This window comes from Peromyscus eremicus, chromosome 4 (genome assembly GCF_949786415.1).
Source record: "Peromyscus eremicus chromosome 4, PerEre_H2_v1, whole genome shotgun sequence".
NCBI lineage: Eukaryota > Metazoa > Chordata > Mammalia > Rodentia > Cricetidae > Peromyscus > Peromyscus eremicus.
In genome coordinates this window covers 149494942-149507962 of record NC_081419.1, presented here as the reverse complement: position 1 = coordinate 149507962, position 13021 = coordinate 149494942, and the positions used below count along the sequence as shown (strand labels likewise).

Genomic DNA, 13021 nt, shown 5'->3' with positions numbered 1-13021 from the left:
CCGAAAGCTCTTATTACATATGCTCTAGGAAACACTTTCCCATTTATTAGCTTCCTCCACTTAAAATGAAGCAGAGTGACAATTACAGAAATGTAAATAATCTATTATAAGCCCATTTCATTTTCTCTCAGAATTACCTACGGCTCACCAAACAGCCAGGTGATCCATGGGTTGTATTTTCACTCTCCATCAGAGCTGGGTCACCAACAGAAGCAAAGAATACTTGATTCGATTTAAGTCTTTCCAGAAAATGTGACAAACCATATTTATAAAGCTCACAGCCCACCATTCTGCTTTGCTTCAAGACACTGAGTTTGGATTCATAGCTGATCCTCATCTAGGACCATGTCTTAGTTCTCCCCTGTCACTGTGAGGAAACACTCTGACAAGAACAGCTTAAAGGAGAAGGGTTTATTCTGCTCCCAGTTCAAGGGTACAGCCCAGCATGGCCGGAAGTCAAGGTGACAGGCGTCTGAAGCCGTGGTCACATGACATGCACAATCCGGAAGCAGAGAGTGATGAACGCTGATGCTCAGCTCCATATCTCCACTTCTACAGTCCAGGATCCCAGCTAAGGAATGATGCCACCCACAGTGGACATCTCTTACCAAATCCCCCACTGCCATGCCAGAGGTGCATCCCAGATGTTTCCCAAGTGATTGTCAAGTTTGCAACACTAACCACTGTGGACTAGAAAGTCCTTAAGAACAAAGGACAAAAGGAGGGGGTCCATGAGGGATGACCATTCCCCCAAATCATGCCCATCCATGCTTTTATAAAGGAACTCTTGATGCAGAGCACATTGCTTCAGATGGAGTAGATTTTGAACTCAAGTAATCCAGCAGCTCAGGAGAGAGGTCCTGCTCCAAGAAGGTCAGAGAGCTGAGGGTCTCAGCTCCTTCACACTCTCCCTCCTCTCTGTAGACATGAGGCAGGTAGCCAGTGTCACCCTCCAGCATATCAACAGTGTGGAGCTTCTGTGGAGAAAGCCAAGGAAGGAGGCATTCACTGTCACGGGCTCCCAGGCAGTGTGAGTGTCCTCTAGGCTGGATTTGAGGAAAGTCTCTGGACTATGGGGGAAGGCCTCAGCCCTACAGCCTCCACTGTGGTGGCCAAGCTGAAGTGGGAGATACTGCCTTCTTCATTACTGTTGCAGCTATGATGGTGACCATCCCATGTACTGAGAGGGGCTCTCCCAAGGACTATCACCCATTCTTGCTCCCTTGTGCACTCATCCTTGGCACAGTCCTCAGCCTCCCATATCCTGGACACTTCCTACTTATAACTCACCTGTATCTTCACTTGGGCCAATGTCCTCTCTTTTTTTGTGCTTATCATGTTTCTTGTTTGGGAACCCTTCCTAACTCACAAATGTCCTTCACTTCTGCCTACCCTTTACTATCACCTAGAAAGGGTGGTCTCCACTCACTGTGCCCTTAAACATCATCCTGTCCACTCCCACCACGTCCTGATTTCCCACATGCATGCACAAGCCACGGTGTCACCCACTCCCTAACAAAGGTAAAAGGTGATTACCTTTCAGTCTAGGACACTCCATGCCTTCACACCCAGATCCAAAATCTCCACCTCACCTTCCCTGGGATGCTCCACAGGGCCAGACACGCAGCTTCACACTAAACATCCCTGAGAGTGCCTCCTCTTGCCCCTCAACTACCTTCTCCATTGGAGTTCCTCAAGGTCACGTCACAGAGGCTGACACACGACAATGGGGATGAACCCAGCCCAATAGCTGTTGAAATGAAGTTTTGTTGCAACGCAACCAAGCCTCCAAGTCAATACACTGGCAGAGAGAAGATGATGGACTTGTCCCACAAGTCCTAAAGTATTTCCTGGCTGGATCTTTACAGGAAGTTGGTCAATAGACAGACCATATCAGATGGTCTTAGAAGCTACCTGGACACATTTACCTCTTAGGTAGCTACTTCTCTGAACATAATTTCATGAACACTGTTGATTAGCTTACAATACAACTACAGGTTAACTAAAATGTACAGTGAGTAATAGCAGTGATAGCAAGTGGGTGAGGCATTGTTGAGAAGGCTGTGTAAAGCCCTAAGCATGTGAAGCTCTTGCTTGGCTCACACCATGACACCCCCCACAATGTAACTGTATACAGAATCCTTGCATTGTTCACTGTCCCCACCCGCCACTCTTCCACACACATGGTTCTGTCCCCTCTTCTCCAATGCCTTGGCCACTGCTTAGGGCCCCTTTCTTCCTCCAATCACTACAATAGAGAATTCTAGGAGTCAATTAAATCAACTCCTGTTCACACTGGGCACCTGAAGGACCTCATTTTCTGTTTCCCAGATGTACACGGTGACTGAGCATAACCCATGGATGACAGGCATCAGGAACAGTCACTTGGCCACAGAGCCTCCCATGACCCTCTCTTCTGGTCACATGTCTTGGGTTCCTGCTGGTGGTAGGATCACATATGGATCAGAGCTGCTGGGCTCTTCATTGGAAATTTCCTTTTGACGCAACCCAACTGTGATGTGAGCAAGAAGCGTGGATCTTTGTGTTGTCACTCCAACAGGCTACTCTCCACATACCCCAGCCTCTCTCCAAGCCCCATACTCTTGTCCATGCTCTGAGTAGGGCCAGACATATTTTCTAGGCCTCTGGACTAATTGGATTCTGCCCGCCAACCCCCGCCCCCTCCTCAATAGCAGTTCTTTGCCTCTAAATCCCAAGTAAGGCAGCTCTCCCACCTGACCAGACCTATCTTCCTTCTCCATCTTTAAGACTCTCTGCATAGGCCCACCCTTCCTGCCTAGGGTTTCACCTTCACTGAGCCACTGGCTCCTCTCCTCCTGGCCTCTGCTGCTTCTTCTCCATAAATGAATGTCCCTGATGCCAACTTCCTGTCTGGAAGCTCCAGGTCAGTGTTCGGGGCCCAGACCTCCCTCTGGCAGCATTGCCTGGCTTTTCTCCCCCAAGTCATTTAATAAAGGTTTAATGGGTAGGTGGGCAGGTGGACAGATAGATAGAGCTATGGACGATGGATAGATAGTAGAGAGATTGAAGGGTGGTAGAGAGATGAAGGGAGGGAGAGAAGATGAAGGGACAGACAGATGGAGAGATGTGTATATGCATGTATTATATATTATATATGCATGGAGGGATGGATGGAGAAATGGATTGAGAGAGGGATGAGGGATGGATGGATGAAGGATGAATGGAGGAATGGATGGGTGGAGGAAGGGAGGGATGGATAGATGGATGGATAAATGGAGAGATGGATGGATGAATGAAGAGATGGATGGATGGAAGGAGGGAGGGATGGATGGGTGGGTAGGTGGAGGGAGGGATGAATGAATGGATGGAAAGCTAAGAGAAAGGGATAGCAAAGAGATGGAGGAATGGAAGGGTGCAAGAAGAGCTTCAGCCTATTTACTGGTGTCTAGGATGGTACTATCTGAAATGGGCCACTTCAGTCAGTTACGGTGGGAATGGATCTAGTGGGACTTCCTGACCTGCCATTATCTAAAGGGACTCCTGACACCTTGTGTGGAGGATGAAAGCAGTTGGAACACGAGGCCCAGGGCACAGCATGGGAGGTGTGAGGTGGGGCCTGGAAAGGGGCACTCATGCACGTGTTCTCCCAACAGCAATCATCACTCTTAGCTGGCAGCCACCTGCTCTCTAGTTCCCTGTCTCACGGGAGCCCTGGTTCCTCCATAGAGCAGAAACCCAGCTTCCACTGTGTACAGAATCTGGTGCCCACAGACAGGAGTGGATCGCACACACCAACTGGGCCTGTTATCTGGGGGCTATGACCACCACCCTGTTGCCATCCACTCCATGCCTGTGTGGTAGAGAAAAGGAAGCTCTCGTAGCTGAGAGGCAAATGTCCAAACCTGGCCCAGATGTTAGGAGTCCAGTCACGTCCTTTGGGCAAAGCTAAATAGATAATTCATGACAAATCTGGTATGGGCAGAGCAGAACTGAATCAGCAGCGGGGGCTGCGCCTCAAGAATTCAACTTCAAACCCCTAAGGCTGGCGGCCAAGCAGCAGGGTTCTGCACCCTGATTCAGCAATTCCAGAGTCCCCTAAGATCAATAATTCATCACAAACCACCAACTAAGTCTGAAGGCTCGTGAGGGAAAGAGCTGTTCTTCTCATCTGGGTTTTTGATTTTTTTTTTCTTTTCTTCTCACACCATGGAACTCAGGGTTTGAGTTGTATTGCACAAAGCAGCTTGTCTGGCTGGCACAAGGAGGAGGGAGCTTCTCTACTAGAACGCAGCCTTCTCCTGCTAGATACATGGGGACCTGTGGCCCTGTCCATGCTGCCTACTTGGCTTCAGCTAGGTGTGTGCACACATGAAAATGGGCATCAGATGTCATAGTCACCAGGAGATGTATGTGGTAGGTGCACAGCCTCATTTGTGTACAGCAGCTCTGGTAATGTGGTAGAACTGGCCAACCATCCTTCATGGTTAGGAAACACAGGCTTTACTGATACTCCTCAATCACCAGGTGGGCTGGTTTGGACCCTGTAGCTTATATTCTAGCCTCAGATCGATTCCTCATGTCTCTGCTACAAGGAGGAGGCAGTGATCTATGCCCAGACATGGCTCTGCCTTCATAGGTCAATAATGTGAGGGAGGTGTGGCCTGTGCCAAGCCTCAGCTCTACCATGTAGATGAGTCAGCCCCAGCTCTGCCTTCATAGCTCTGACACATGGAGTCACTTCCCTGGGTCTTGGTTTTCAGGCCCACCTTTCTCCTGGAGCTTTTGTAAAAGATCATTCATTCTTCACTGATTATTCTCCTTGGACTTGAAGTGTACCAAAGTGAAGTTGAGGGGTGTGGCTAGTGGACTGTGATTGGATCCTGAAGACTCTGGCTTCACCAGTGGGAAGTGAGGTAATGACGGAAGGCGGGATCTGGTTGGAGGGAGTGGGTCCCTGGTGGGGGTGTGCCATTGCAGGCTCTCTCGTGCCCTGGCCTCTCCCTGTGATTCTGCACTGCTTCATGGCAGCCTGGATTGGGTGTAGAGAGCCGTGCACGGCCGCGCCGCAAGGATAGCACTGGCATCCAGCTTCTGCCTTCCCGATGGCAGATGCTCCTTATTTAGCTAAGGCTAGGATCTGGCTGGCTTCTGCGCACCTGGACCTAATCTGGCTTGCTTGCGTATGTCTGACCCTATCGGCATTGTCCACGTGGCACTACGGGGTTGATTGCCCAGTGGCTATAAAGGGTGTGGGCTGGCTTTCCCAAGGAAGTGAGTAAGAGAGTGAGTGAGAGAGTGAGAGAGTGAGAGTGAGAGTGAGAGTGAGAGGAGGAGAGGAGAAGAAGATGGCTTTCCCCGGGGTCAGAAGATTGTTCAAGGTTCCTGAATAAACTGCTTGGAGAAGAGCCTGGGGTTGCGTCTTCCTTGCTGGTCGAGGCGGACGCGGCAATTGGGCGCCTTTGCTGTGCCATGGGTCCCCACTGCCATGATGTTCAAACCACAGGCTCCAGCAATGGGGACGGCCAACACAGCCAAAGCCTCTGAAAAGGAGACAAAATAAGCCCCTCCCCCTCGGGTTTGTGTTTTCTGTCAGGTGTTTGGCCAGAGATGGAAATCTGGCCCTCTGTGAGGATGTAAGGTTCCATAAGAGAAGTTCTAGTCTGGAAAGAGAGAGGGAGAGAGGGACAAAGGGAGGGAGGGAGGGAGAGAGAGAGAGAGAGAGAGAGAGAGAGAGAGAGAGAGAGAGAGAGAAAAGAAGAAGAAGAAGAAGAAGAAGAAGAAGAAGAAGAAGAAGAAGAAGAAGAAGAAGAAGAGAAATCATGGCTCCTCAAGGATATTCCTCTCGGTGATCAGGGCCTGAGAAAGGGTCTTGCAGCCCAGATTTGGACACAAAGTGTCCCCATTAAGGCAGGTGGATCTGCCTTGTGGTGTATTCCAGCAGCCACCAGGCATCAGCCACACTGCAGAACTCACAGGCAGGAGTCCACAGAGATGTAGTATCTCTCTGGGAATAGTGGTGAACTGTAGAGGAGCCAAGGCTGGGAGACCCTGGCAGAGGCTCTACATCTAGACACAGTCCAGGATCACTTCCTCAGGTCATAGTGCCCTGCCTCTTGTCCACTCTGGAACCAGAGATGGGGATGCCAGGGGCATCATGAGGGTTCACAAGACAAGATCCTATAAACTAAGCTTGGAGGCTCTTAGGAGGCACCCCAGGCCCACAGCACCATGGGGGTTCACAAGGCAGGGTCCCAGAACCTCAGCTTAGAGGCTCTGATGATGTTTGCAAAAAAACTCCTGTGGTTTAAGCCACCAGATTATAACACTGTGTTAAGGCGCCTTTGTTGACCCTTACAGTGGTTTAGGACAGAGCATCCCCAGTCGACCTTGGAGTAAGGTAGGAAAGAAGAGAGGATGACAGCCAGTGTGAGGGCACAAAGAGCACCTACCTGACTCCACGTCTCCATCACCCTTCCTTCCAGCAGTTTCTGGGGGCATCTGGGCACCAAGCGATCCAGACAGACCTGCAAAATGAATCGGAAGCCTCTAGCGTGAGGAGCGCTTACCACATAGCTCCCTGAGACAGTATGCCCCGTCCTCAGCACAGGTTCAACACTGAGGTAGAATCAGGCCAAAGACAAGGGGCTCACACTTCCCTCTGTGTGCTGGGAGAAGGGGGGTCCTGCAAGTGGCATGGCTGGATCTTCCACACCTGGGTAGAAACACGCTCGCAGGGAAAGCGGCTGGAGTCCATCCATTAGCAGCATTAAGGTCTCTTCCACAAACCCCATTTCTTGGGGACCTTTGTGTGCTCCCCCAATCCCTGCTTATAATTTTTCCCCCTTAGCTTTGCTCATGGCCAGTCTAGGTCATTCTCTGAGGTGGGCACATGGGTGTGTTCACTTAATGCATCTCTGTGACCTGTAAGGGCTGTCCAAAGAGGAAGCGTACAGTGGGAGGGAACAGACTGAACATGCACCTGGTGGTTCTCCAGCTCAACCGCATGCCAGGCCCTGTATGAAGGCCAGCCAGGTGCCAAGGGCCTGGCTGTCAAGCAACTTTACTCTCAGTTCATATCAGGCATGTGCTAGGCTAGTACCTGAGACAGAAACATGAAGAGTCATGGATGACAGAAGGGATATGAGGATCCTTCGCCTAGCTGGAGCCAGGAAGACCTCTGAGGACACAGAGAAATGTGAGCGGGGAATGGACCACAGGGCAGGTATTTCTAGGTGGGAGAGCAGTAAAGGCCCCAAGTCAGGAGGGAGGTTGATGGGTCCTCAAGTAGGTGGGAAGGAGATCCCGGCAAGTGGCACTGACGAGGGGAAGAACAAGGGCAGAGGCCAGGAGATGGAGGACATCACAGGGCAATGACAAGCTGCTGGGGACTGTAAATGGAAGTGGCATGCTGACCCAGGCCTGTAAAGGACTTGTGGCACATCATGGCTAAGCTGCCTTACCTTGAGCTTAGAAATACTCAACCCAAATGACACACATAAAGACGATAATGTCTAGGCCAATTTTACATCTCCTTGATGATACATATATGCATTTGTATGCACACACAGATGTATACAGAAACCTGGACATACCTGTCTCAGTACATACATACTTACACATGAGCACACACAGCGACAAGTAGTGTGCTCGCCACACCAAGGTAGATTGAACTAAACGTGTTCAACAGCAGAGACAAAGCATGGACTACCACCCACAGTCCTGGGCACACTGCCTGCCTGCTCCCAGGGTTGGGAGCTCTTGTTAGGTATGGCACCATTGCTTACTGCCCCCAGTTTAGCTCCATGTGCTTCTCTGAGGAGACTCCTTCAGACTCAAGCTCTGGGGCTGGAGGGAAGAGGCGCAGAGGTGCAAGCCCTTGCAAAGCGAGCAAGCAGTGAGAGTTCAAATCTCCAGAACCCGTGTGAATCCTGTGTGGGCATGGCAGTCTGTCTATACTTCCTGCCTCAGAGGACAGAGACAGGGCATCCCCGGAGCAAGCTGACTAGTGAGAATAGCCACACCAGTGAGCTCTGGGTTGACTGAAAGACCCAGCCTTAAAAGAGTAGGGCCAAAGAGGGATGATTCTGGACAGCAAGAGATGTCCACAGGCGGGGTTGGGGATTTAGCTCAGTGATAGAGTGCTTGCCTAGCAAGCGCAAGGCCCTGGGTTTGGTCCTCAGCTCCGGGGGGGCGGGGGGGGGGGGGAGAGCAGAGAGAGAGAGAGAGAGAGAGAGAGAGAGAGAGAGAGAGAGAGAGAGATCCACAGGCATGTGCACACCAGAGCACGTGCATGCATACACACACACACACACACACACACACACACACACACACACACAATCACATGTCTTTTCTAATCCTGGTCAGAACACATTCTTCCTAAAGAAGACTCAGGTTGGTTTTGCCTTGAGTCACTTAACACCACACTACAGGAGGCTCCTTGGCAGCCAGGACAGCACCGTCTCCTGACTCGGCACCTCTCTGGTCTTAGCCACGGCCTTGGGCCATGTCCCTAGGTCTTGTGACTGCTCAACAGTACTTCAGCAAAAGAAATTTAATCTCCTTTTAGGTGTTTACAGATTATTTCAGCTGTATTTTCTAATGTTACCTTTTCAATATAACAGAAGGTGGTCCTCATCATTTTGAACCCCTTCTGGGATTCAAAATACCCAGTTGGCTTTTATGGAACTTAAATTAAGCTTTTTGTCCCATGTCTAATGAATCAAAGAGAATTTTCCCAGGATGACCAAGGCTGATTAAATACTCGTGATATTTGGGATGATTCCAGGAATATATCAAACATTTCTTGATGCTTCAAAAGGCAAATTCCAATGAGAGAAGAATTAGGTATCAGGAAGTGGACTTCTGCAACTTCGCTGCGGCACCCACGTTTCTGTGGTGTCTGGTTTCATCGGCATCATTATTTGAATCCATCAGTCTGGTTAATAAGTGTGGGTTATGTTAATATCCAATCACAAAAGGCTTTAAAGCAGCCACTCATCTGTCTTATTTAGAATGGACGCTTGGTAGGACTTTAGTGGAAAGGAAGATGATCTTTCCCACCCACCCCATCTCCAGCAGCTCAGCATCTCAAGATGCCTGTCAGGGTAAAGGCAGACACAGATGCACATCTGCTGGGATCAGGAATGCAGCAGCTCAGCAGCCAAATGAGTTTTCAAGGATGGATGCCCATGTGCCTGCCTGGCCTTAGAAACCTGTGTTTTAACTACTTGTTTTGTGTATGTGAATGGAGACTACTGTACATATATGTCTCTGGTTCCTACTTGTCTGTGCATGTATGTGTGGAGGCTTGAACTTAATGTCAATTGTTTGGGGCCATTATACATTTTAAATTATTAATTTATTATCATTTATTATCAAAATTCATTATTTGTGTGCATATGCCTCTGTGTGATTGCTGTCCTGTCTATTCCACAGAGTGTGTGTGGAGGTCAGAGGACAGCTTGCAGGAGCTGATTCTCGCCTGCCATTTACCATGGGTTCCTGGAATGTAACTGCAGTCATTAGGTTTGGGTGGCAATCGCTTTTACCTGCTGAGCCATGTCACTGACCCCCAGTCTTTATTTTTTGATACACGGTCCCTCAGTAAACCTTAAACTGATCAGTTTGGCTAGGATGCCTGGCCAGTGAGCTTCACACACACACACACACACACACACACACACACACACACACACACACACACACACCATGCTTTCCTGGGCACCTTACAGACTGAGCCATCGCCCTCATGCTGCTTCAACCACTTCTGGTCCATGCTCCATGTTCTACCCTAGGTATGCAGGGTATTGACTGTATTTTGAACCCACTCTTCTCTCCTAAACCACCTCTTTTAGTGGTTTTGAACAAGGTAATGCTCATGGCACCATACACAGCTGTACTTACCGGTGTGGAAGATCGGTTTCTCATGCCTCTTGGCTCAAAGAACATGTTATGACCCTTGAATTTAAGAAGAATGAAATTTTGTTGATTTCATATAAATCAGTAACAGTTGTAAATGCAAGGTTAGGAGTCCTTGAGATGCCTCTTCTTTTCATTGCTGAAGAGGGGGAGTCCTAAAGACAGCAGTGCAGATATTCACTGTAGAGAGTCCACACAGGGACACTCACAGCATAGAGTCCACACAGGGACACTCACTGCAGAGTCCACACAGGGACACTCACTGCAGAGTCCACACAGGGACACTCACAGCAGAGTCCACACAGGGACACTCACAGCAGAGTCCACACAGGGACACTCACAGCAGAGAGTCCACACAGGGACACTCACTGCAGAGTCCACACAGGGACACTCACAGCATAGAGTCCACACAGGGACACTCACTGCAGAGTCCACACAGGGACACTCACTGCAGAGTCCACACAGGGACACTCACAGCAGAGAGTCCACACAGGGACACTCACTGCAGAGTCCACACAGGGACACTCACTGCAGAGTCCACACAGGGACACTCACAGCAGAGTCCACACAGGGACACTCACAGCAGAGAGTCCACACAGGGACACTCACAGCATAGAGTCCACACAGGGACACTCACTGCAGAGTCCACACAGGGACACTCACTGCAGAGTCCACACAGGGACACTCACAGCAGAGTCCACACAGGGACACTCACTGCAGAGAGTCCACACAGGGACACTCACTGCAGAGTCCACACAGGGACACTCACTGCAGAGTCCACACAGGGACACTCACAGCAGAGTCCACACAGGGACACTCACTGCAGAGAGTCCACACAGGGACACTCACTGCAGAGTCCACAAAGGGACACTCACTGCAGAGTCCACACAGGGACACTCACAGCATAGAGTCCACACAGGGACACTCACAGCAGAGGCTCCACACAGGGACACTCACTGCAGAGTCTACACAGGGACATTCACTGCAGAGTCCACACAGGGACACTCACTGCAGAGTCCACACAGGGACACTCACAGCAGAGAGTCCACACAGGAACATTCACTGCAGAGTCCACACAGGGACACTCACTGCAGAGTCCACACAGGGACACTCACAGCAGAGTCCACACAGGGACACTCACAGCAGAGAGTCCACACAGGGACACTCACAGCAGAGAGTCCACACAGGGACACTCACAGCAGAGAGTCCACACAGGGACACTCACAGCAGAGAGTCCACACAGGGACACTCACAGCAGAGAGTCCACACAGGGACACTCACAGCAGAGAGTCCACACAGGGACACTCACAGCAGAGTCCACACAGGGACACTCACAGCAGAGAGTCCACACAGGGACACTCACTGCAGAGTCCACACAGGGACACTCACAGCAGAGAGTCCACACAGGGACACTCACAGCAGAGAGTCCACACAGGGACACTCACAGCAGAGAGTCCACACAGGGACACTCACAGCAGAGAGTCCACACAGGGACACTCACAGCAGAGAGTCCACACAGGGACACTCACAGCAGAGAGTCCACACAGGGACACTCACTGCAGAGTCCACACAGGGACACTCACTGCAGAGTCCACACAGGGACACTCACAGCAGGGTCTACACAGGGACACTCACAGCAGAGAGTCCACACAGGGACTTACACTGCTGTGTAGCAATGGGGCATGAGGCTGTCAGACTAGGCCTTGTGTTCTCAGACTAGGCACAGTGGGTCATGGCCAGGACCTCAGCATGTGTATGGACACCTACTCAATCCCTAGAATGCAGGGCTAGCCATGCAATGTGAAGGGCTTGGTGCACAAAGAAGGCCCTTTTGTTAAAAACTGAAGACTGACAAGGTGATGGTAGAAGCAGATCACCAAACTCTACACGGGCCTATACATGTGGGTCCCGCACAGGCCCTGAGCTGGGCCACCGAACAGGTTCTGTGTCCGTAAAGCCAGCCTAGCAGGACTCCAGGAGCATACCTTCAATGCCCAGACCCTCGCTGGTGGATTCACACCATCTATTCTGTACAAAGAACAGCATCCTTTTGCTCAGCTGCAGCCTAGGCAACAGTAAGGTCCTGCACATCGTGAGTTCCATCTTAGAAGGTTTCCTCATGTAAAGAGGCCTTGGCTCTTCACACCTTGAATACCTCTCCCTCATATGCCAAGGAACTAAACTTTTATTAAAATAGTAACTTATTAAGCTGGTGAGGTCCAAATGAGAGGGGTCCCAGACTCATGTTGAGAGAGCACAAGTAACTCCTTGGCTCTGACATGTGCTGTAGTCATATGAGGTGTTCTCTGGCAGACCTGGGAGAGTCCACAGGTACCCTCACTTTACAGCTTCTTTTGACTTTCAAAGTATTCCATAAAAAGCACTTTGCCAAGCAAGGCTGTAATTCTAGAGTTGGCATGTGGGGTAAATACAGACATTGTGTGGAGTGGGAACCAGGGTTCTGCTAGCAGGCAGTGTGGGCTCACTCACAGGCTTTTAATCTTAGGGATTGAGCTCTGGTGCCCTCAGATGAACACAAGAAAATGCTTCTGTTTGTGGAAGGTCTGAAATGTGTCATGTTTGATAAGGACTATCAAACAACTTGTATGTGTATGAGAGAGAAAGAATATCACGGCTAAGTGGGACCCTTGTGCCTCTGCATTCCCAGCATATGGTGTTACAAGTGGCTAACATGTTTGTCTGTTTTATGCAGATTCTGGAGCTTGACCTCAGGTCCTCAGCTTGTACAGTTTACCAGCTGAAATACCCCTCAAACAACAGCCACTAACACAGTTAGACAGAAAAGTGTTGGAATACACTGCTTTCAGAAGACACTCCACTTCTGGATGTTCGTTCTGCACATGTTTGATATAAAAGAATTATCAATCTTCCCAAAGGGCCCTCTCTCTCAGAGGAACTATCTGCCCATCACTGGTGAGGTGATTGCAGCCAAGAGCAACTTTTGGTAACATTGGAGTCCCCAGAGCACACGACACTTGGTCTGTCCATGGCAGGATCTCACCAAGGTCCTGAGAAAAATGCTGATTTTCTCCAAGATAATCATTTCTTTCCAACAGGGAGCCAACTAACTCTGTGATCCTGCAAAGCTCTCCTTGCT

General features: G+C 50.0%; 1 protein-coding gene across 1 annotated transcript in view; it reads right to left on the bottom strand.

The window, feature by feature from the left end:
• Positions 1-773: 773 nt before the first annotated feature.
• The window catches only part of Cdh26 (cadherin 26), a 52769-nt gene continuing 40521 nt past the window's right edge, over positions 774-13021 (bottom strand). Inside the window, exons 13-15 of the mRNA XM_059258987.1 lie at positions 9889-9942; positions 6432-6506; positions 774-977 (exon numbers count right to left, since the gene is read on the bottom strand). Of these exons, the coding sequence (XP_059114970.1) occupies positions 774-977; positions 6432-6506; positions 9889-9942 (333 nt within the window). The remainder of the gene's footprint in view (positions 978-6431; positions 6507-9888; positions 9943-13021) is intronic.